Below are 21544 nucleotides of genomic sequence, written 5' to 3' on the forward strand. Positions count from 1 at the left end.
GAGACAGAACTTTCTTTTGTAGCGATTTGGCTCGTTCGTCGTTTGCCTTAATAGTCGGTGGTTCGTTTTTTGTAACGATCGTCGTTGGTAAAGATCGGGGAACGATTGTTACAAACGACTATAGTCGCATGTGTGTACGCACCTTTAGACTGATGGCTCTCCAATACAAAAGACAAGAAGCTGCAAATTCGCTTTTCGGTTGCTGTACAAAAGCTATTTTACTAGCCAAACCAACAAAAATGGAAATTTCAAAAAAAAAAAAAAAAATCGCTCTGCAAACGCAAGCACTAAAATAAAAATGCTTCTAAAATCACCAGAAATCACTATAAAATTGCTGTAGAAAAATGCTAGCAAAAATACTAAGCAATTGTGATTACTGATATGTGGTGGGCGCCTAGCCCAAGGTCCACTTTAAGCCTTGGCAACGAGAAATGCACAGTACACAAGGTACTTGCAATCAAAGATGCGGAAGTCTTGAATTAAACATCTTGCAGTTTGTTAAGCTAGACGTTCAGTTCATTTGAGGTACTCATCGGAGAACCTTACATGAACTCCTCTGAAAGTGGAAGGCCAGAGCTTTATGGAAGTAATCAGCTGCGCCTGGAGCCCGGAAAGAGCTGTAAATATTTCTCAGGTACTCCAACGCACAGACGAGGGATGCTATAATCTGTAAGGAAATCACACCAAATAAGGGCAGCATCTCCTGAAACACGCACTTCCACTATAAACTAATTGTATAAACCACCAAAGTAACAAAAGTAAAAAACTCCAATAAACTGCACTGATTCGCAACCAAGACTACATTTCATACAGCTTTCCTTCTTTAGGCTAAATAATTATAAAAGCAACATTTACTGTGCTGTACAAAATAATAAAAGCAGAGCCCTGGCCTAGTGGAAAAGTAGGATCAGGGTTTATATGGAGGTGGGCTGTGATTTCACCTACAAAGTTAACGATCTATACTTTCTGCAAAGATAGAGGCACCAGTATGAGCAGAGTTGCAGATCATGCCGACATCAAAAAGTTTAGTCAATCTAAATGACAACTGAAAAGAGAGAAAAAGAAAATGGAGACCACCATGTTTATTTTCTTCTAAAACAGTTGTCTGGCAGGCCTGCTGATCTATTTGGCTGCAGTAGTAGTAGCTCAGCTTCTGTTTGAATCAATCACTGCAGACTAGGTGTCATGTGTATGTGCACTTCTTGATTGGCTTACAAGCAGCCTGCAGGCTCTATATAAGCAGCAGAGAACTGTTTGGGAAGTGAGTTTCTCCTGTGTGTTTGGTAAGCTATTTGGCTGCAGTAGTGTCTGAATCTCACCAGAAACATGCAGCTAATCTAGTCAGATCAGAAAATAATGTCAGGAACACCTGATCTGCTGCATGATTGTTCGGGGTCTATGGCTAAAACTATTAGAGGCAGATGATCAGCAGGATAGCCAGGCAACTGGTATTGCTTAAAGAGACTCCGTAACAAAAATTGCATCCTGTTTTTTATCATCCTACAAGTTCCAAAAGCTATTCTAATGTGTTCTGGCTTACTGCAGCGCTTTATACTATCACCGTCTCTGTAATAAATCAACTTATCTCTCTCTTGTCAGACTTGTCAGCCTGTGTCTGGAAGGCTGCCAAGTTCTTCAGTGTTGTGGTTCTGTGATGCATCTCCCCCCTTCAGGCCCCTTTCTGCACACTGCCTGTGTATTATTTAGATTAGGACAGCTTCTCTCTGTTCTATTATCTTTTACAAGCTGGAAATCCTCCTCTGAGCTGGCTGGGCTTTCACATACTGAGGAATTACATACAGGCAGAGCTGTCTGCATTCTGCAGGAAGAAACAGCCTGACACTTCAGTGGAAAATAGCTGCAGGGGGAAAGAAACACACAAATGATCTCTTGAGATTCAAAAGGAAGGGTGTATACAGCCTGCTTGTGTATGGATGTATTTTCTATGTGTGGACATACTGTACATCAACCTACTTCCTGTTTTAGTGGCCATTTTGTTTGTTTATAAACAAACTTTTTAAAACTGTTTTTAACCACTTTTAATGCCGCGAGGAGCGGCGAAATTGTGACAGAGGGTAATAGGAGATGTCCCCTAACGCATGGTATGTTTACTTTTGTGCGATTTTAACAATACAGATTCTCTTTAAAATTAAATAAATATGGCAGCCTCCATAATTCTCTCACCTTGGGCTCCCTTAAAGGATACCCGAAGTGACATGTGACATGATGAAATAGACAATGTGTATGTACAGTGCCTAGCACACAAATAACTATGCTGTGTTCCTTTTTTTCTTTCTCTGCATGAAAGAGTTAAATATCAGGTACGTAAGTGGCTGACTCAGTCCTGACTCAGACAGGAAGTGACTACAGTGTGACACTCACTGATAAGAAATTCCCCCTGTTTACCTCTTTCTTGCTCTCAGAAGCCATTTTCTGCTAGGAAAGTGTTTTATAGTTGGAATTTCTTATCAGTGAGGGTCACACTGAAGTCACTTCCTGTTTGAGTTGGGACTGAGTCAGCCACTTACATACCTGATATTTAACTATTTCAGGCAGAGAAAGGAAAAAAGGAGCACAGCATTGTTATTTGTGTGCTAGGCACTGTACATACCAATGTCTATCTCATCATGTCAGTTCGGGTATCCTTTAAAAGGTGCCCATACACCATACATCTAGCGATGATGCATAGGCATATCAAGCAATAATGCATGGGCATATTAAGCAAGAGAACGATCTCTCTCTGATCTAAGGAGGATACACCACAGGCTGATTCTCAATCAATTTCAGCATGAAAATGCAAATATGCCTCCCCAAACCCCCGCTTGCATTGTAGTCTCACCTACTCCAGCTGCACTGAGTCCCACTCTCGTCAGCTGTTTCCCTTGAGCACCACCTTAACACGGGACATGTCTGGGGGTCTCTGGTGGGTGAAAGGGAGGGGGCTGGGGCAGCAGGTCCATCGCATTATCGCATGCTATTAATGGCGCGCACCCCATTGACGAAGTCGGACCGAGATCTCCCACCATGCTCAATTGATACATTCAATCATATTCGGACGAATGTTCGATCGGGCATGCTTGTTGCAATACTGATTTTCATCTGATTTGATAACATTTTTGAAATGGATGTCCAATCGGGCCGCAATATCGCTATATGTATGGCCAGCTTATATAAGAATACTCAGATCATTAAGTAGTAGCAGTAGGGTATTGTACCGTGTTATGGTTTGTACACACTTGAAAGATAAATGAAAGATATCAAACTAGTTTTACCCCCTTCCATGCAGTATGAGAGCCATACTCTACACAGTCTATTCTATTGAGCTGAACTCCCCATCAGATTAAAACCTTTGCAAGATGCTGCACACAAAGATGCTGTACACATTTAAAAGTTCAGCATCTGCAAAAGATCTGTTCCTGCAAAATGCATTCATAGTCTATGAGATCTGCAGATACTCATACACACCTTGTTTAACAGACATTCATCTGCATATCTGACAGTCATCTGCAGATCTGAAAATCCATCCTGGTGGATCTGATCTGCAGATGATTCTCTGTTAAACAAGGTGTGTATGAAGATCTGCAGATATCAGACTATGAATGCATTTTGCAGGAATGGATCTTTTGCAGGAACAGATCGTTTGCAGATACTGATCTGTTGAATGTGTAAAGCATCTTTGTGTGCAGCATCTTGCAAAGATTTCTATCTGATGGGAAGTTCAGCTCAATAGAATAGACTGTGTAGAGTATGCTATCATACTACATGGAAGGGGGTAAAATTGGTCTGATACCTATCTTTCAAGTGTGTATGTAGCATTAGCCATCAGTAAAAGAAAGACGTTTTGTATCAGGATACCATTTATTGGCCAACTTAAAAGAATAAAAGTAAGGGCCCATTCACACTCGCTAAACGCAAACCGCTAGCGCTTTTGCTCAGGCGATTTTTTGCATTTGAAAAAAAAAAAAAATTATCGCCATTCACACTTGCCGATTTTTTAGCGATCGCGTTTAGCGCTTCTAAAGCACTGAAACGCGATCGCCGGGAAATCGCCTGAAAATGGTGCAGGCTACACATTTGTGTTTGGCAATTTGCGTTAATCGCCAGCGATTAACGCAAATCACCCAAGTAAGAACGGGCCCATAGGGTATTATTGCACTAGCGCTTTAAAAAGCGCTAGCACTTGAGTGTTTTGCCATTTGCAAAACACTCTAGTGTGAATGGGCCATAAAGGTGTGTACACACGTCGTTCGGACGACAAATTGGGCGTGTGTACAAACGGTCGTTCAGCTGATAATGCTGGTTTTGACGGATCCGCTTGGCGGATCGGCAAACGCAGTCTTATCAGCTGAACCATTGTTTGTATTCACACCTGATATGACGTCCAAATGACCGGTCGTTTCGAAAAAAATCAGACGTGTGTATGTACCTTAAGCTACTTACACACTAAGACGTTGCATTTAGGGGACGTTATGGTCGCATAACGTGCCCCTAACGCAACGCATGGTGGTGCGGGAGAGGACGTTAGAGTGAGCCGCGTTAGGCGGCTCTATCCGCATAAGGTCTCCCAGAGTGGCGCTGATTGGCCGGCGGGACCACGTGATGTGGAGCGAGACACTCCGCATCATGTGGTCCCGCTGGCCAAGCAGCGGCCGCCAGTGCAGTGCATATTAAGTAGCCATGTGCGCGGCTACTGTAGTGGCATCTCCCCGCCTCCTCTCCGCCCCCTACTGAGCATGTGCAAACAGTCTAATGCGGCTAGGCCGCGTAGAACGCACAGCATGCTGCACTTTCACTACAACGTGCAGCGTTACATGTAACGCAACGTGGGCAGTGTGAACAGCCCACTTGTGTTACATTGTTGTGCGTTGGGGGAGCGTTACAGGCTGCACTAACGTGCACCTGTAACGTCCCACTGTGAAAGCAGCCTTAAGTAAGCATTCGGCTGTAAAGCCATCGTCTGGCTTCAATCCTGTTTGCTTGCAAGCTGATGGAACAGACAGCTATATACTTTTAACCTCAAAAAGGGATACATAGATTTTTTTCATGCATAAATACATGTCATTAAGATGCCTTAAAGAGGAACTCCAGTGAAAATAATGTAATAAGAAAAGTGCTTCATTTTTACAATTATGTATAAATGATTTAGTCAGTGTTTGCCCATTGTAAAATCTTTTAAATCCCTGATTTTACATTCTGACATTTATCACATGGTGACATTTTTACTGTTGGCAAGTGATGTAGCTGCTGCATGATTTTTTGGAAACAGCTGTAAATAGCCATTTCCCACAATGCAACAAGGTTCACAGACAGGAAACTGCTAGGAGTACCACGGTCCTCAGAGTTTCTTGTGGGAGGGATTTCACCACAATATTAGTCATAAAGCGTCCCCTGATGGTCTGTTTGTGAAAAGGAATAGATTTCTCATGGGGTATCAGCTACTGATTGGGATAAAGTTCAATTCTTGGTTGGAGTTTCTCTTTAAGTGAAACAGAACATCTAAAGGGGGTGGGAGATTGTTAGCTGAGATAAGACTCCTTATTTACACAATACTAACAGACTTTAGTCTCACTGTCACAGAGGCAACGTAAATTCTGAGTTCACAAGTTTAGCTATATAGGCTGAGAAAGAGTTTTGGCATTAAAGATCATCAGCCTCATACCAGTATAAAAAGTTTTTGTCCTTATAAAAGCCTTTGTCCACCACTTTGAACCAATTTAGCTAAACTTGTGAACTCAGAATGTGCGATGCCTCTCTGACAGTCTGAGTCCCAAGTCTGTTAGTATTGTATAAACCTCCTACCCTATTTAGATGTTCTGTTTCACTAAAGGGACTCCGAGCAATGCAGAAACTATGGAAAGATGCATATCCTTTTAAAGCTCTCTTTCTCCTCTTTCCAATGATATATAAACCGCCGCCCTACGCCTTTTAGTTTTCGCTATATTCGCGATTGAAATTGCCGCGGCCGCGACTTTGATCACGAAAATAGAGAAAACTAAAAGGCGTAGGGTGACGATTTAGGTGTTGCCAGAAAGAGGAGAAAGAGAGCTTTAAAATGATATCCATCTTTCCATAGTTACATTGTATTACACAGGGCGACTTTTTCTCAAAGTCAGCAGCTCCATTCAGCAGAAAAAGTCGGCCTGTGTAATACAATGTAACTATGGAAAGATGGATATCATGTTAAAGCTCTCTTTCTGGCGACACGTAAATCGTTGCCCTACGCCTTTTAGTCTTCTCTATTTTCACGATCGAAGTCGCGGCCATTTCAATTGCGAAAATAGCGAAAACTAAAAGGCGTAGGGCGGCGGTTTATATATTATTATTATTAAGTATTTATATAGCGCCGACATATTACGCAGCGCTATACAGTATATATATATATATATATATATATATATATATATATATATATATCTCTATCTATCTATCTTGTCACTAACTGTCCCTCAAAAGGAGCTCACAATCTAATCCCGACCATTGCCATATGTCTATATTATGTAGTGTAAGTACTGTAGTCTAGGGCCAATTTTTTAGGGGGAGCCAATTAACTTATCTGTATGTTTTTTGAAATGTGGGAGGAAACCGGAGTGCCTGGAGGAAACCGACGCAGACACGGAGAGAACATACAAACTCTTTGCAGATAGTGCCCTGGCTGGGATTCGAGCGCTGCAAGGCGAGAGAGCTAACCACTACGCCACCGTGCTGCCCACTACGCCACCTTGCGTATATCATTGGGAAGAGGAGAAAGAGAGCTTTACAATGATATGCATCTTTCCATAGTTTCTGCACTGCTCAGAGTCCCTTTAAGGCATATTAATAACATGTTGTTATGCTTGAAAAAAAATATCTGTGTTTCCCCTTTTGATGTTGCATGTATATAGCTGTTCAGTGTTCTCCCCAGAATTTTTTTCCAGCCGGGTGGCATGAAAAAGTAGCCGGGTGGAGTGCAAGGAGTGGAATGCAGGGTCGGTGTAACTCTGCTTACAGCATAGGAGGAGGATGAGGAGGCATGTCAATGACAGCCGAGTGCTCACCAAAACTAGCCGGGTGGAGCACCTGGCTAAAAGAGCCTGGGGAGAACACTGCTGTCTATTGCATTAGCTTGCAAGCAAACAGGATTGAAGCCAGAGGAAGGCTTTACAGCCGAAAGCTTGCTTACTCTTATTCTTTTAAGTTAGCCAACAAATGGTATCAAACTGATACAAAACTTCTCGGATCATTAAGTGTATGGTCCCCTTTAGGATCACTATTACAAACCTATAGCAGGCTGTGCCAGCATGGTGACCGGCACAAGCTCCCGCCCATCTTGTGTGCATAAAACTGGATATGGATAAGAGGGCTGGTGGAATGTGCAGGTAAAGAAACAAACCTGAAGACAATGTGTCACTGCTTCTGCCACAGACCTTTGTCACTGCCTTTAGCCATTTTTTCTAAGAAAAGGATTGGAAATTTAGCCAGGTCTCCTGTTTCTCCTGTTGTCGGAGTGAGAAGGTCACACCTACTGACCCACCACCAGCTAAATCTAAAGAAGGCAGGGAGCAAAAGCTGCAGTGCAGCTCCGAGCACATCGGACTCCTGAAAAAGGTGTTCTGACCACCACTTTCCTTCCATACACTGAATCCATTCAATTTGACTTCAGAGTTAAATGCACCAGTGATTCAGCACTATCAACAGGACATTTTTCAAGAAGTGTCCAATATCACATTTCTTATACTGACAGGCGTGCCCTTCCAAATGTATTTTGCTTTGAAAGCTGATCTGATGACAGCAGCAGCACCTCCCCCCCAATAGTGAAAGGAACAGAGCATGCAGTGCAGTCCTGTCACAGGTGATGGATGGGACCGCCATTGCCATCATCACAGCTCAGGCTGCTTGTAATAAATCCACTTTCATAAAAAAAAAAAAAAAACTGGCAATAATCAGTATTGCACACTATTTTTAACAGAATACCCAAGCAACTCTGGGTGACCCAGAACCACAAGGAAAGTATAGGGAACTAAAAGGGACCGAAAAGCCCTCCTACTAAAAAGCAATGCTCAGTGTAACTTGCCTTCTAAAAACATTACCGCAAATAACTCCTGTTTTAAGGAGGCCAGTTACACTATTTTTGTCTTTTACTGTTATTACATTTTTTTTTTTTTTCAGATGCAGCATATAACCATCTAATTTAAAAAAAAAAAAAAAAAAGACTGCAAGCTCAAATTACTTTTTAGGAAAGGAAGAGCAAACAGAAATCCAGGCACCAGCCAGCAGAAAATGCTGCATACAACTCATTTATTTCATCCCCAAGATCCCCAGGGATCTTGGGGATAAAATAAAGGAGTTGTATGCAGCATTTTCTGCTGGCTGGTGCCTGGATTTCTGTTTGCTCTTCCTTTGCTACAATTGAATCTGGTTGATCCGGAGGCACAGCCTTTAACCCCTGCTACCCCCTTGGGGCTGCCTACCAGGGCATCTAGTGCCACCCTACGTGCTTTTCCTTTTACTACTCAAATTACTTTTTAGAGATGGTTTTTATTAGGTGTGCTTCGAGACAATTTTCAAATTGCAAGGACGGCACCGGTGATAAAATTTTAAATCGCAGAACGACTTTCCACTAAAGTGTTTTGATCTTTGTCAACATGCAAATGTAACGGAATTGAACTCGGAAGCGGTAAAAAAAATAAAAATGCATAGCAAAGGGCACACTAAGGGCCTGAGCCCACTGATGCAGTTGTGTCCGCTTTTCAGTTACACATCACTGTTACAGATGCTAAAAAGCAGACAGAAGCGGATACAGCTGCGTTAGTGGGCTCAGGCCCTAAGGATGGTTTGAAATTGAGGAAACCCTCCCTTATTGGTAACCATGACAACAAAACTGTACAGTATAGACTGCTTAAAAAGCCAGAATCCATGATGGTACAGTAGTGAATTAGTGTACATAACAAAGGGTAGCAAGACAGTGCCAAACTCTACATGCACATATTACAACAGAGTCATCTGAGCGTTTTGCCGGCGATTTCGGCAAAACGTTCAAGCGCTAGCGCTTTTTAAAGAGCTAGTGCCATAATACCTTATGGGCCCGTTCTCTCTTGGGCGATTTGCGTTAATCGTCGGCGATTAACGCGAATCGCCAAATGCAAATTTGTATCCTGCACCATTTTCAGGCGATTTCCCGGCGATTTAGTGCTATAAAAGCGCTTATAGTGATCGCGAAAAGAAAAAAAAAATCGCCAAGTGTGAATGGGGATTTTTTTTTCCAGTTAAACGCCAAAAATCACCGGAGCAAAACGCTAGCAAAAGCACTAACGTTTTGCAAGTGTGGAGCCTAAGAGTACCTCAAGTGAAAAAAACCCTCAGTATTGTACTGTACTGTGTTTCATTTGGTATTGGAAGAACTGACCACAGGTAAAAAAGGTTTTTCTAGCCCTGTCTAGGCAGCCAGCAGATATTTTTTTACATGATTTCAGCAGCTTCTTATAAAACACATCAGATAGCCCCAGTTAAGCTTTATTACGCATCCACAAACACACACTTTCCTCAGGCTTTGCATCATTTAATACACAGTAAAACAGACAATTGCATACATTGTAAAAATATGAAAGACCTCTCACCTTACACACAGGGCACTGCCAGTGATTACAGTTATCCCTGAGCCTCAAGTCATCAGGTAAACATTTAGGATGGTAGACACGAAAACACTGGTCACATATCACCACCTCTCCAGGTAAATGACATTCAAAACAGTACCAGTCGTGAGTTTCCGTCTCCCAGTCCTAGGAGAAACACAATGTTATTTGGAGACATGGCTGATTCACAATGTCTATGCGGGGGGTTAAGGAGCAAATCTAAGCAATCAATTAGACATAAGCAAAATCAATCAGAGGTGAACCCTTTCAGTAGGTGCAAGAGCCTGCACTGTGTTGCCTTTTTTTCTATTAACTCTGGAAAAGTTGGAAGAAGGGACTGAATCAATCTATTACATCTACATCACTTCCATACTATGATTAGAGGACATTTCACCACACAAACACACAGTTAGTAAGTCACATTGCAGATCTTCTGCTCTGGAATAGATATCTATAGGACCTTATATACTGGAGGGATGCAGTGGGCAGATCAATCACACACACACTAATAGAAAGATCTCTCCCAAGCTTTTTCTTTCATCCTTCCAGTTTTTTTAAAGTTTTTTTTTGCATATGGTCCAAAGCTTTTGGACATCAACAACGTTAGATGCTGAGAATAAGTTCAGGATGAACACGTGACTCCTGTAGTGAAATCTCTGCATCATAGTTTAGCATTGCCAGGTATGCAGTCAGTCTATAAAACAGAAATAAGGAGAGAGCAACAAGTCGGAGGTGACTGTGTCAGACTGCTAGATGGAGACAAGTGCTCAGCATCAAAGATTTCACTGCTGAAGATGCTGGGGGGTGGTTTACTAAAGGTGACGTACAGAAAAACTGCTCACCTCAAAATATTCAACCATGCAGGTGATTACCTGACACTTGTTTCCCTTTACTAGGGGCATTAAGGCGTGGCTCTGTCAGCCCCCTCTTTATTGTGAAGCATGCACACACTGAAGTACTGTACGCCGCACTGAGACCTGGTTCACAGCACAAGAGATTTTTCGAAGCGCTTTTCTATGGCTTTTATAAGCCCTTATTTGAAAAGCTCTTGCTAATGTAATGCTAGGAGTTTGTTCTCACTGCAGCGATGCGATTTTATAGAAAACACGCCAAGCATTGCATTAGTAAGAGCTTTTTAAATCACAAGCTCTTGTAGTATGAATCAGGCCTGACAGCGCTTTAGTGTCATGTCTCTAATAAGTCAGTAAAATACCCTTCAACGACTTCAATGGAGCAGGATGTGCCAAGTCTGCAGAGACTGTCAAAGCAATATACTTTACCTCAAACCGTGCCCTGACTGGAGTGAAAGTGGAGGCTATGGAAGTCACTGCATTTAGGCCTTTTTGCCATGTATGGCTGAACTGCATATGTTTGCAGAGCAGTTTAGCTGCCTGGCTGCTGGCCATAAGTGTCATTAGGCTGCAATTACATGCAGCTGAATGTAAACACTGCACGTGTCAGCAGCAACTCCATGGGCGGGGGGCTGTCCCCCACCTGTCCAATGCCTGTGCTGAGGGCAAACAAGCCTTTGGACGGATGGAGGAGCTGACAGGCGGTGAATTCACCGCCTTCAACTGCTCATGGAAAAGAGGCCTTACTGTATTGAGCCATTTCACTAGTTAAGTTAGCTGAAATTAGCAACAGACACCTTAAAAGGAGCCTGAGGTAAGACATATGGAGGCTGTCATATTTATTTCCTTTTAGGCTGCTTTCACAGATAGACGTTACAGGCGCACGTTAGTGCAGCCTGTAACGCAGCCTAACTCACATCAATGAAAACTAAATGGGCTGTTCACAGTGCCCATGTTGCGTTACATTGCAACACTGCACGTCAAGTTAAAGTACCGCATGCAGTACGTTATACGCGGCTAAGCCACGTTAGACTGTTTGCACATGCTCAGTGATGTTGGAGGAGGAGGTCTTCCCTCCTCCTCCGCGGCCAGCCACATGGCTAACTAATATTCACTGCACTGTGTGACGTGCAGTGTTTACTTCCTGGAGCGGCCGCTCTGTGCAGCGATTGGCTGGCGGGACCAAGTAACGCAAATCACGCGGTCTCCGCATCGCATAGAACAAAAAAGGTGCACCAAGAGCTGCATAACGCAGCTCTAGGTAGCGTCCTCCTCCAACACCACCAGGCGTTGCATTAGGGGTACATTATGCGATCTATAACGTCCCCTAAAACGCAACATCCTGGTGGGAAAGAGGCCTTAAACAATACCAGTTGCCTTGCTGATCTTTCAGGTCAGTAGTGTCTAAATCACACACCTTAAACAAGCATGCAGCTAATCTTCTGAGAAACAAAAGATTTACATGCTTGTTTAGTGTCTATGGCTAAAAGTATTGGAGGCAGAAGATCAGCCAGGCATTGTGCAAATTGAAAAAAAATGGCAGTCTCCATATGTCTCTCACTTCAGGTCCCTTTAAAGGGAACCCAAGGTGAGAGGGATATGGAGGCTGCCATATTTATTTCCTTTTAAACAATACCAGTTACCTGGCGGTCTCCTTATCCTATGTCTCTAATACTTTTAGTCATAGACCCTGAACAAGCATGCAGCAGATCAGGAACTCAGACTAAGGTTTTACTGGATTACACATATGCTTGTTTCAGGGTTTTGACTTGCACTACTTATGTCAGAAGTTCAAAAGGGCTGTTTACATGGAAATAAATATGTCAGCCTCCATACCCTCTCACCTTGGGTTCCCTTTAAATACACCAGTGCTGCATAAATATGGAAGAGAAGTTTCACACATTCACAAAAAGCATGCAGCTAGGGAAGCCAGAGCACCTGATCTGCATACTCGTTCCCTATTAGTCAATTTGCATTTGAGGCAGAGGATTAGTACAATAACCAGGCACTTCGCATTTGTATTTGTAAGGCCTCTTTTCCATAAACTGTTGACAGGCAGTGAAATGCCTCTCAAACTCTCACAACTGCTGACTGCCGCTTGGTAACTGCTTGCTGAGCACACAGTTCAACAGTTCGTGAAAAAGAGGCCTAAGATTTGTAAGATGTTAAACTTGGTGTTTGAGCACGCATACATTTTCTCATGGAAAGCATTTTTAGCATTTGTAATATGGCAGTAAGCAATGGAATCATGTACGCCTTTTAAAGTTAATGGGAACTTGGAAAACAAAAAAAAAATCATATACTTACCTAAGGAGAGGGAAGGCTCTGGGTCCTATAGAGCTTTCCCTCAGTCCCCTCTCTTGGTCCCCTTGTTGCAGTTCTGGCTCCCGTGTATGAATACCACACCGGAGGAGGTTCCAAAAGTCTTCGGGAACGGATTACTCCCAAAAATGGGTGGCTCTGTACTGCGCCTGAGTGAGAGCGTGAGAGACAGTGTGCTCGTGCAGGCAAGTACGAAGCTGCTCATCTTCGAGAGTACTCTGCTTCCGAAGACTTCTGAAGCCTCTTTCGGCGGCAGAAAGCAGTATTTTGAATGCTGCTATAGGGGGAATCCAGCGCTGGAAGGCGTGGACCGCGAGAGGAGCGGAAAGGCTCTATAGTCCCCAGTGCCTTCCCTCTCCTTAAGTATATGGCTAATTTTATTTTTTTATTTTACACAGGTTCCCATTTACTTTAAAGGGAACCTGAAACGAGGTTTAAGGAAGTTGCCAAATTTATGTTTTTACACAACACCAGTTTCGTGGCAGCCCAGCTGATCTTTGTGGTCAGTGTCTGAATCACACACCTGAAACAAGCATACAGCTAATCTTGTCAGAAACCTCTGAGCTGCATGCTTGTTCAGAGTCTATGGCTAAGAGTATTAGAGGCAGCAAGTCAGCAGGACTGCCAGACAGCTGGTATTGGTTAAAATTAAATAAAATCTGTCAGCCTTCCCTCTCACTTCAAAATCACATACATACCTTAAGAGAGGGAAACCTCTGGATCCTACTGAGGCTTCGCTCACTGATCTAACGTCGACCCACGCAGCTCTTCTTCCTGATGCGGGGCCACGCAATAGCCATGCAAGCCCGCCCATATATGGCAGTACCACTGAGCCAGCGGCTCCGGCTTACTGCGCATGCAGACTGGGTTGGCAATTGCGCGCCACACTGAGGAAGAGCTGCCTGGCCCCGTTAGCATTAGCAACAATGCACAGTCACTAATCTTCTGGGGGGCCACGCTCCGCGACAGGAGACAACACAGCAGGGAGGAAAGCCTCACTAGGATGATCCTGAGACTTCCCTCTCAAGGTATCTGATATTGTGTACCCGATGTTAGGCTCGGGTACTCTTTGAGGTTCTCTTTAAAAGATTGAAGTACATATAAATATGCCAAATCAGCCCTAAACTGCCCTCTGATCAATATAGCAGCTATAATTTTGCCTCACATATTACCATATGACCCAAGTTCAGGCACACTTTATCTGTATGGATTTAGAAAACATATGAAAATTATAAGTGCACAACGTTTTTTGTAAACAAATATCAGGCTTTTTGCAGGTAAACAGGAAATATTCGCTGCACTAGTTCACACACCCTCAGAGAACACCAGATTCCACTCCCCCCTCTCAGCCAATATGAAGTCATGCCTTACGACAGGCTGCGAGTGAGTAGAAGGGCGTGGCTGCAGCAATCACTCTATTACTACACGCTCATGTGACAGCCAAAGAGGCCTTGTTCCAGGCTGACGGGGTGTGAGCAGGAAGCTGTCAGTCATTGAGGATGTGCAAACTTGTGCAATAGCTACTTTCCTTTTATATTTAGCAAAAGGCAACATTTCAGCAAGACCTTCTAAGGCCCAATTAAATGCATTTAGTGCTAGCAGGCTTTAACAGAGCTGAAGACTATTTTTTTCAAATGCTTACCCATTAATGGCAGTCTGTACACTATAAAAGACAGGCCCACCTGTCTGTCGGTTCCTCTCCTCCTGTGCTCCAGGTCTTTCTCCATGGACGCTGGGGGCACCTATACCACATGACCTCACCACACGCACTGACATCAGAACATGCGGCGGTGTCATATGGTAGAGATGGCCCTTGCGTCCATGGAGAAATACACCGGACACAGGAGGCGGCACACCAGGAGACAGGTGAGCTTGCAACACTCAGCAGGAGCCATCGGGGGTCCATATGTTCCATGGAATGGGGGGGGGGGGGGGGGAACACGTCAGGAGGTCTGTTGGTCAAAGAACGCAGTCACTGGAAACTCGAGCGAGATCTTTCCAGCATGGATCGTTTAGGCCAGAAAACAATCAAGTGGCCAGGTTGCACCATCAATCTCTGCCAGATTCAACCACTATGAAGGCCGAGAACAGGAAATGGAAGCTGGCAGTAGTCACAGCATTGCTATACAGCCCGCTGATAAAGCAAAAGTGTTTGTAAATATTCAGCATCTGAAGGGTAGAGAATATTTGATGGATTGAATTCATTGATTGGGAGCAATTTTGGGTTGATTTTTCATCTTCACAAAAAGTACACTTCTCCTTCAATGCCCCAGTCCAGTCTTATTAAATTAATGGCTACCTCCTCTTTATAGTCATGTAAGTGAGGTCTAAATGATTAAAATCTTCCCTAAACACCTTTTATTGTGAAGAAAAAAAAATGACAGTCACATGACCACTGCTGCTAATTCAATCTTGAAAATAACAGACAGGCTCTTGTTTATAGACCCCAGGAACCTGCCATAAAAAGCTCAGTGAAAAGTGGTAAAGGAGAACTGTAGTGAGAGGTATATGGAGGCTGGCATGCTGATTGCCTTTTAAGCAATACCAGTTGCCTGGCTATCCTGCTGATCCTCTGCCTCTAATACTTTTAGCCCTGGACCAAGCATGCAGCATTTCAGGTGTTCCTGACATTTTTGTTAGATCTGACAAGATTAGCTGCATGCTTATTTCTGGCGTGATTCATACTACTGCAGGCAGAAAGCTGAGCAGGGCTGCCAGGCAATTGCTTAAAAGGAAATCAATATGGTAGCCTCCATATACCTCTCACTACAGTCCTCCTTTAAATGGCAAGCTGGCCACACCCACCCAGCATTCTGGTAAAGGTGTGCACAGCAGGATCCCCTCCCATATGGCACAATGCAGCCAGAAACAGCCCCTTAGGCAGGTGTGTACATCAAAAATGTTGCCCAGAAAAGCCAATAGTAGAATATCAGTAAATTTACTGATATTCTACTATTAAAGTGGGAAAAAAATGATAGTAGAATATCGGTATTAAATACCAATATTTTACTACAGCCTTCCCCCACTACTAATGCCTAACCTCAACCACACCCCTAGCTAACCTCAACCACACCCCCAGCTAACCTCAACCCCACCAATGGATAACCTTTATCCTCCCCCCCCCCCCCCCCCCCATGGCTAACCTAAACAGGAATTTAAAAAAATAAAAAAATAAACACTGAAACATCACCACCATAGGCCCTCATTGAATTATTGTTATGGAGGACCTTGATTCCCAATAATAATTGTCTCCTTAACTATAAATCAATGGAAGCCTATGGCAGTGCCCTAATTTCCGCCGCTAGCTGGTGCCCAAAAATGTCCTGTTCTCGCTGTAGTCACGTGACTATTGTGAGTTGTCTTGAAAAAGAAGGGTATTTAGGGCATCTTAGCCATAATTTAAAGAGAGGAAGGCATTACTTTAATAATAAGACACCAGACACAAGTTGTATTAAAAAAATTTCAAGCGGCTAGATCAGGTTAGAAGTGGTAAGCAGTGATAGGCTCACTACCGCGCACTTCCTCCTTCAGCCGGAAGGAGGAAGTGCGCGGTATTGAGTCGTAGAACTCGTCCCATTGGACGCGTGCGAGCGTGTGATATGCACAGAAGTACCGGACATCTGGGTAATTAACCCCGTCTCCCATGCACACACCTGAGGCAATTAAGTCTCATTAGAATCACAAATTTTGGCTACTTATCTACTCGTGAGCCCATCACTGGTGGTAAAAAGACTTGTTACAAAGAAAAACAAAAAACACACATACAACAAACCATCGTCACCTTTAGTAAAGAACCTCTGAAGTCAATGAAAGGCAAAGATCATAGAAACAGGCATAATAAAAAGAAAAGCAGGGAGAAACACAAGGCAACAAGCAACACATTACAGACTTTTCCACTTCTGAAGGGTTATAGATTGCTGCAGTCTAAAGTCTAATGTTCAGATCACCCTACTGTTAAATTAGAGGGGGGAATTAACCAAGAGCCTTGTTTAATCTTTCTATTGATTAACCCCCATAACACTAAGCTAGTTATGTATGGATAGTGCAGGCCCAATACTTCAACTAAGGAAAATGACAAAGAAAATATTGGTTTACATACTTGCAAAGCTTGAAATCAAAGCACTTTAACAAACCTCAGGTGAATTCACTGATTTTCCCTCTCTTCCGTTAATTTGGTGATGTTTCATCTGCAATAATTTACAAAAAGTGTAGTGCTAAACAGAACTGCCAGATGCTTGAGGGATTGCAAAATAATTAGAGGCAAAAAAAAAATATATAACAATAGATAAAAGAAAAGCCTGTCAAGATCAGAGGGCTTCCTCACTGTTACGGAGCCCTTCACAGCTGATGAGGTCTGCTGGTTTTTAACAGACAGAATTGTAGGACATCACTCAAAGGACTTACGAGGCGAAAGTAAAAAAAAAAAAAAGGTAATCACCTGCCTCACCTTTTAAGGCACAGAGGACGCCGTCCGTGCCGATCCGCCGGGTCCCCCCGCTCATTAGCCCCCCGGGCCGGGTGCCAACCCCACGGCCCGGGTCGGGCTCTCTTGCCTCTCGTAAAATGGCCGCTTGTCGTGGCCGCGGCTGCGCAGTCCGCATAGCCGCTAGTGCGGCTGCGCAGCTCTAGGGCCAACCCCCCCGATCCACGCTACGTAGCGTGGTTCGGGGGAGGGGTTGACCCTAGAGCTGCGCAGCCGCACTAGCGGCTATGCGGACTGCGCAGCCGCGGCCACAACAAGCGGCCATTTTACGAGAGGCAAGAGAGCCCGACCCGGGCCGTGGGGGTCGGCAGCCGGCCCAGGGGGCTAATGAGCGGGGGGACCTGGCGGATCGGCACGGAGGGCGCGGACGGCGTCCTCCGTGCCTTAAAAGGTGAGGCAGGTGATTAACTTTTTTTTCTTACTTTCACCTCGTAAGTTCTTTAAAGGTCTTTACTGGACACTGCACAGCAATAGGACTGTGCTATCTATGGTTCAAGCAGATACATGTAATACAGTATATAGATAACACATAGCAACAGAATGGACTGCTATATAAACCTGCATACTGTCTGCAGGTAATAGGGATTCATGTGTCACCTGCTGCAAAGAAGGGGATGGGAACAGTTTGTTAATGATTATCACTATTCAAAGTATCTATAGAAGTGATTATTATGAGCACAGGACCAATAGAGAGTTAATACTGCAGTTGAGGGAGGGCCCTTCGGGGCCCCGATGCGGTCGCAACCTATGCAACCCCTATTGCTACGCCCCTGCACTTGATCAAAGTTTCACAACACAGAATTCAAATACCCGGGCACTGGAGAGAAACTACAGTAGATGGAGGTCTTTTTAGTATATGGATTCTGAAGCTGATTACAGACATAAAAGAACGGACATAGTCCTTTTCTGTACCTGGGTTTTTTCTGTTTCTATCCATCTTTCACCTAAACCTCTCTCCAATCTGATATATAGTTTATGTATCTTACTAAAAGTTAATACGCTTTTTTTTTTATAGTTACCAGATAAATGTTATTTTGTAAGGGAGAAACATATACATACAGTTGTAAGTGCACAGTTCAAAATTTAAATACATGTGATGTAGTAAAGAATATTTTAACATAACATTAAAGTACAGTTTTACGAACTTGTATAACATAAGGAAATTACCTTCTGTATGCTATAGGAAACATATATACATATTTTTAAAGAGAACCCGAGGAGTGTTTAAAGAATGTTATCTGCATACAGAGGCTGGATCTGCCTATACAGCCCAGCCTCTGTTGCTATCCCAAACCCCACAATCCCTCATAAATCACAGCCATGCTGTGAGGCTGTGTTTACATCTGTAGTGTCAGTCTCAGCTGCTCCCCCGCCTCCTGCATAGCTCCGGTCCCTGCCCCCGTCCCTTCCCTCCAATCAGCAGGGAGGGAAGGGATGCAGGCGGGGACTGGAGTTCTGCAGGAGGCGGGGAGAGCAGCAGACTGACACTATAGAGATAAACACAGCCAGCTCTGACAAGCTGTTTGTCAGCAGCGTGGCTGTGATTTAGGAGGGGTTGCAGAGTGCAGGGGGACCTTAGGGGGGTTTGGGATAGCAACAGAGGCTGGGCTGTATAGGCAGATCCAGTCTCTGTATGCAGATAATATTCTTCAAACCCACCTCGGGTTCTCTTTAAAACTATCACACTATTGGCCTGATTCAGTAATATTACTGTGCACATGCAGCACACAGCTGGTACCAGCACAGTACCTTATGTTGTGCAATCAGCGGTACATGGATAATGTGAGCACTGTTAGGGTAACACGTGTGACGTGCATTACCATAGGAATACTCATAACCAATGTACGATGGCTTGTGCTGATTGCGCACACTGTCACTTACCAGCACAGTCAATTATAATTAGAGGATGTTGCATGAACAATATGCAGGTGTGGTGGGGGGTTGTTGGTAAAGTGGGATAAGGGCTCTTTCACATCTGAGCCGGTTTTCTGCGGTTTAACCCAAAGTCAATACTTTGCGTTAGCCAAGGTACCTTTCACATCTGAAGCTGCGTTTCTGTGCGTTGCGGTTCGATGCACCCGGGAGCTTTTAATCGTGAGCCAGGGTTTTCCCATCGGGTGAATTAATAACTACCGTCGCTGATTGTGTTGCACCACAACATCCCGACGACACGCCGCAGGCTATAACGCGTGCAGGAGAACGGCTACTGCACGCACTGTCAGATGTGAAAGGAGCCTAAGCAGGGGATACATTTGAAGTGGGAGAGGAACAGAGAAAAATGGGAGACACAACGTATGAGAACACATGAAAGGAGATTCCTCAGGGGCAAAACAAAACTCATGAATGGAGTGTCTCACATGCAAGTTTAAAATGTAATTTCTAAAATTTTACATTTCCCAATTAGTAGGAATGGTCAATAAGATTTTATGTAACGGACGTTGCATAAAGTTAATGTTCTCTTCCTAAAGGGAACCTAAGCTGAGAAGGATATAGATTTTTCCTTTTAAAATAATACCAGTTGCCCGACTCTCCTGCTGATCCTGTGTCTCTAATACGTTTAGCCACAGCCCCTCAACAAGCTTGCAGATCAGGTGCTCTGAAGTCAGACTGGATTAGCTGTATGCTTGTTTCAGGTGTGTGATTTAGCCACTACTCCAGCCAAAGAAATCAGCAGGACTGCCAAGCAACTGGTATTGTTTAAATGGAAACATCCATAACCCCTCAATGAAGGTTCCCTTTAAAGTGAACAAAGCACCATTTTTTGCACTCAGTGCATCTCAAAAGCACATGAAAAATGCATGCCAACAAAGTATCTCATTATTAAAATAAATTTTCATTTTACCTTTTATTTTACATTCAAAGTAGTTTTATTAGCCTACTTCAGCAGGCCTGCCCAATCGTCCAGGCCACAGAGATTTCAGGATGCTAATTGTTTTATTATAGCCATTACCAAGAAGTAAACCATACCTTTTCATCAACAAAGGGGGTGGGTAATTTGGACAGTTTCTTCAAAGAGATTGTGTGTGTCCAGATAGCATCTCTGACTTGTATAAATAAGGACTGTGAGAAGGGGAGAGGGGAACATGGCAGCTTCTATGCCAGGAGAAATTCCAGTGAGAGAAAGGGTGCTTAGTTCCCTTTAAATTCTGCCTGCCCGAGTTCTGTGGCACGGTTTTATTTAAGTCATCATTACAGCCAACATTTTATAGTAGCATCCATTTCAGAGTGGCTTTTTTTATTTTTATAAATCTAGTTTAGGTCACTTTTATAACTTATGCTAGGTACACATGGTGCAACTTCCTGTCAGAATGATGGGTCACACCCATTATTTCCGACATGTCCAATGGGTTCGATTTTGTGAATTAATGATCTGAAAATTGATCCATTTACCGATTGGGAGCAGTTTGGACACGTACACGCAATGCTAGTTCCAGTCGGATTATCTCTCGGTCTGATAGGAAATTACATTGTGTATACCTGCATAAGTTGTGTGTCACAAAGGCCAATATCAGCCAAATAAAGATTTATCAGGAAAAAAAAAAATGCAAAAATCTCAAATATTCTAATTCTTGGAAGGAATATTTTACAAAGCCAGCATTACAATAATAACTTAGATGTATTTTCAGTCGCTCTTTAACCATCACCATTATAGTACATCATGCTGGGTACACACCATGCGTTTTCCCGCTCGATCCGCGGGTCGATCGGGATCGAGTCGACTATTTCCGACATGCTTGATTCGGGCTTTGATTGTTCCTGCCATCGATTTTGCATACTTAACATGCAAATCGACGGCAGGAACGATCGAAGCCCGAATAGAGCATGTTGGAAATAGTCGAATCGATTCCGATCGACCCGCGGATCGAATGGGAAAACGCATGGTGTGTACACAGCATACGACTCAGCCCACCCTGAGTGCACACAGTAATGAGTGAGAAGGAGCAGCAGCAACTTACAGGTAAATAAATGAGGGGAGAATATTCTAGAGATTTGTACTGTCTAACCTGCTATAGCAGTTTTGGTTTCAGTTACTTGACTCTCACTGCAAGTCAAGTAACTAAAACAAGCACTGTCATGGCAGGCAGGTGGAATACAGGAGCACAGTCTAGGAAAGGGCAATAAAGCAATGTAAGGAACAATATCATGCGCTACAAGCAAAAGAAAAAGTAGAGGCAAGTTAAAAAAGCTTTCTTCAGGCACAGGACAATCCATACTTTCTGTACAACTAGACACAAGGTCAGTTGAAACAGTACTCAGCCCAGAATGCTGGGTGAGCTCTC

The 21544-nt window shown here is 43.6% G+C and overlaps 1 protein-coding gene across 2 annotated transcripts in view; it reads right to left on the bottom strand.

Annotated features, from left to right (window-relative positions):
• ZMYND11 (zinc finger MYND-type containing 11) overlaps window positions 1-21544 on the bottom strand; it is a 136303-nt gene that overhangs the window by 54587 nt on the left and 60172 nt on the right. For both annotated transcript variants that reach the window (XM_068238607.1, XM_068238608.1), the window contains exons 5-6: window positions 16915-16968; window positions 9594-9755 (exon numbers count right to left, since the gene is read on the bottom strand). In XM_068238607.1, coding sequence (XP_068094708.1) covers window positions 9594-9755; window positions 16915-16968 — 216 coding nt within the window. The remainder of the gene's footprint in view (window positions 1-9593; window positions 9756-16914; window positions 16969-21544) is intronic.

The sequence above is a fragment of the Hyperolius riggenbachi genome, chromosome 5 (genome assembly GCF_040937935.1).
Source record: "Hyperolius riggenbachi isolate aHypRig1 chromosome 5, aHypRig1.pri, whole genome shotgun sequence".
Classification (NCBI taxonomy): domain Eukaryota; kingdom Metazoa; phylum Chordata; class Amphibia; order Anura; family Hyperoliidae; genus Hyperolius; species Hyperolius riggenbachi.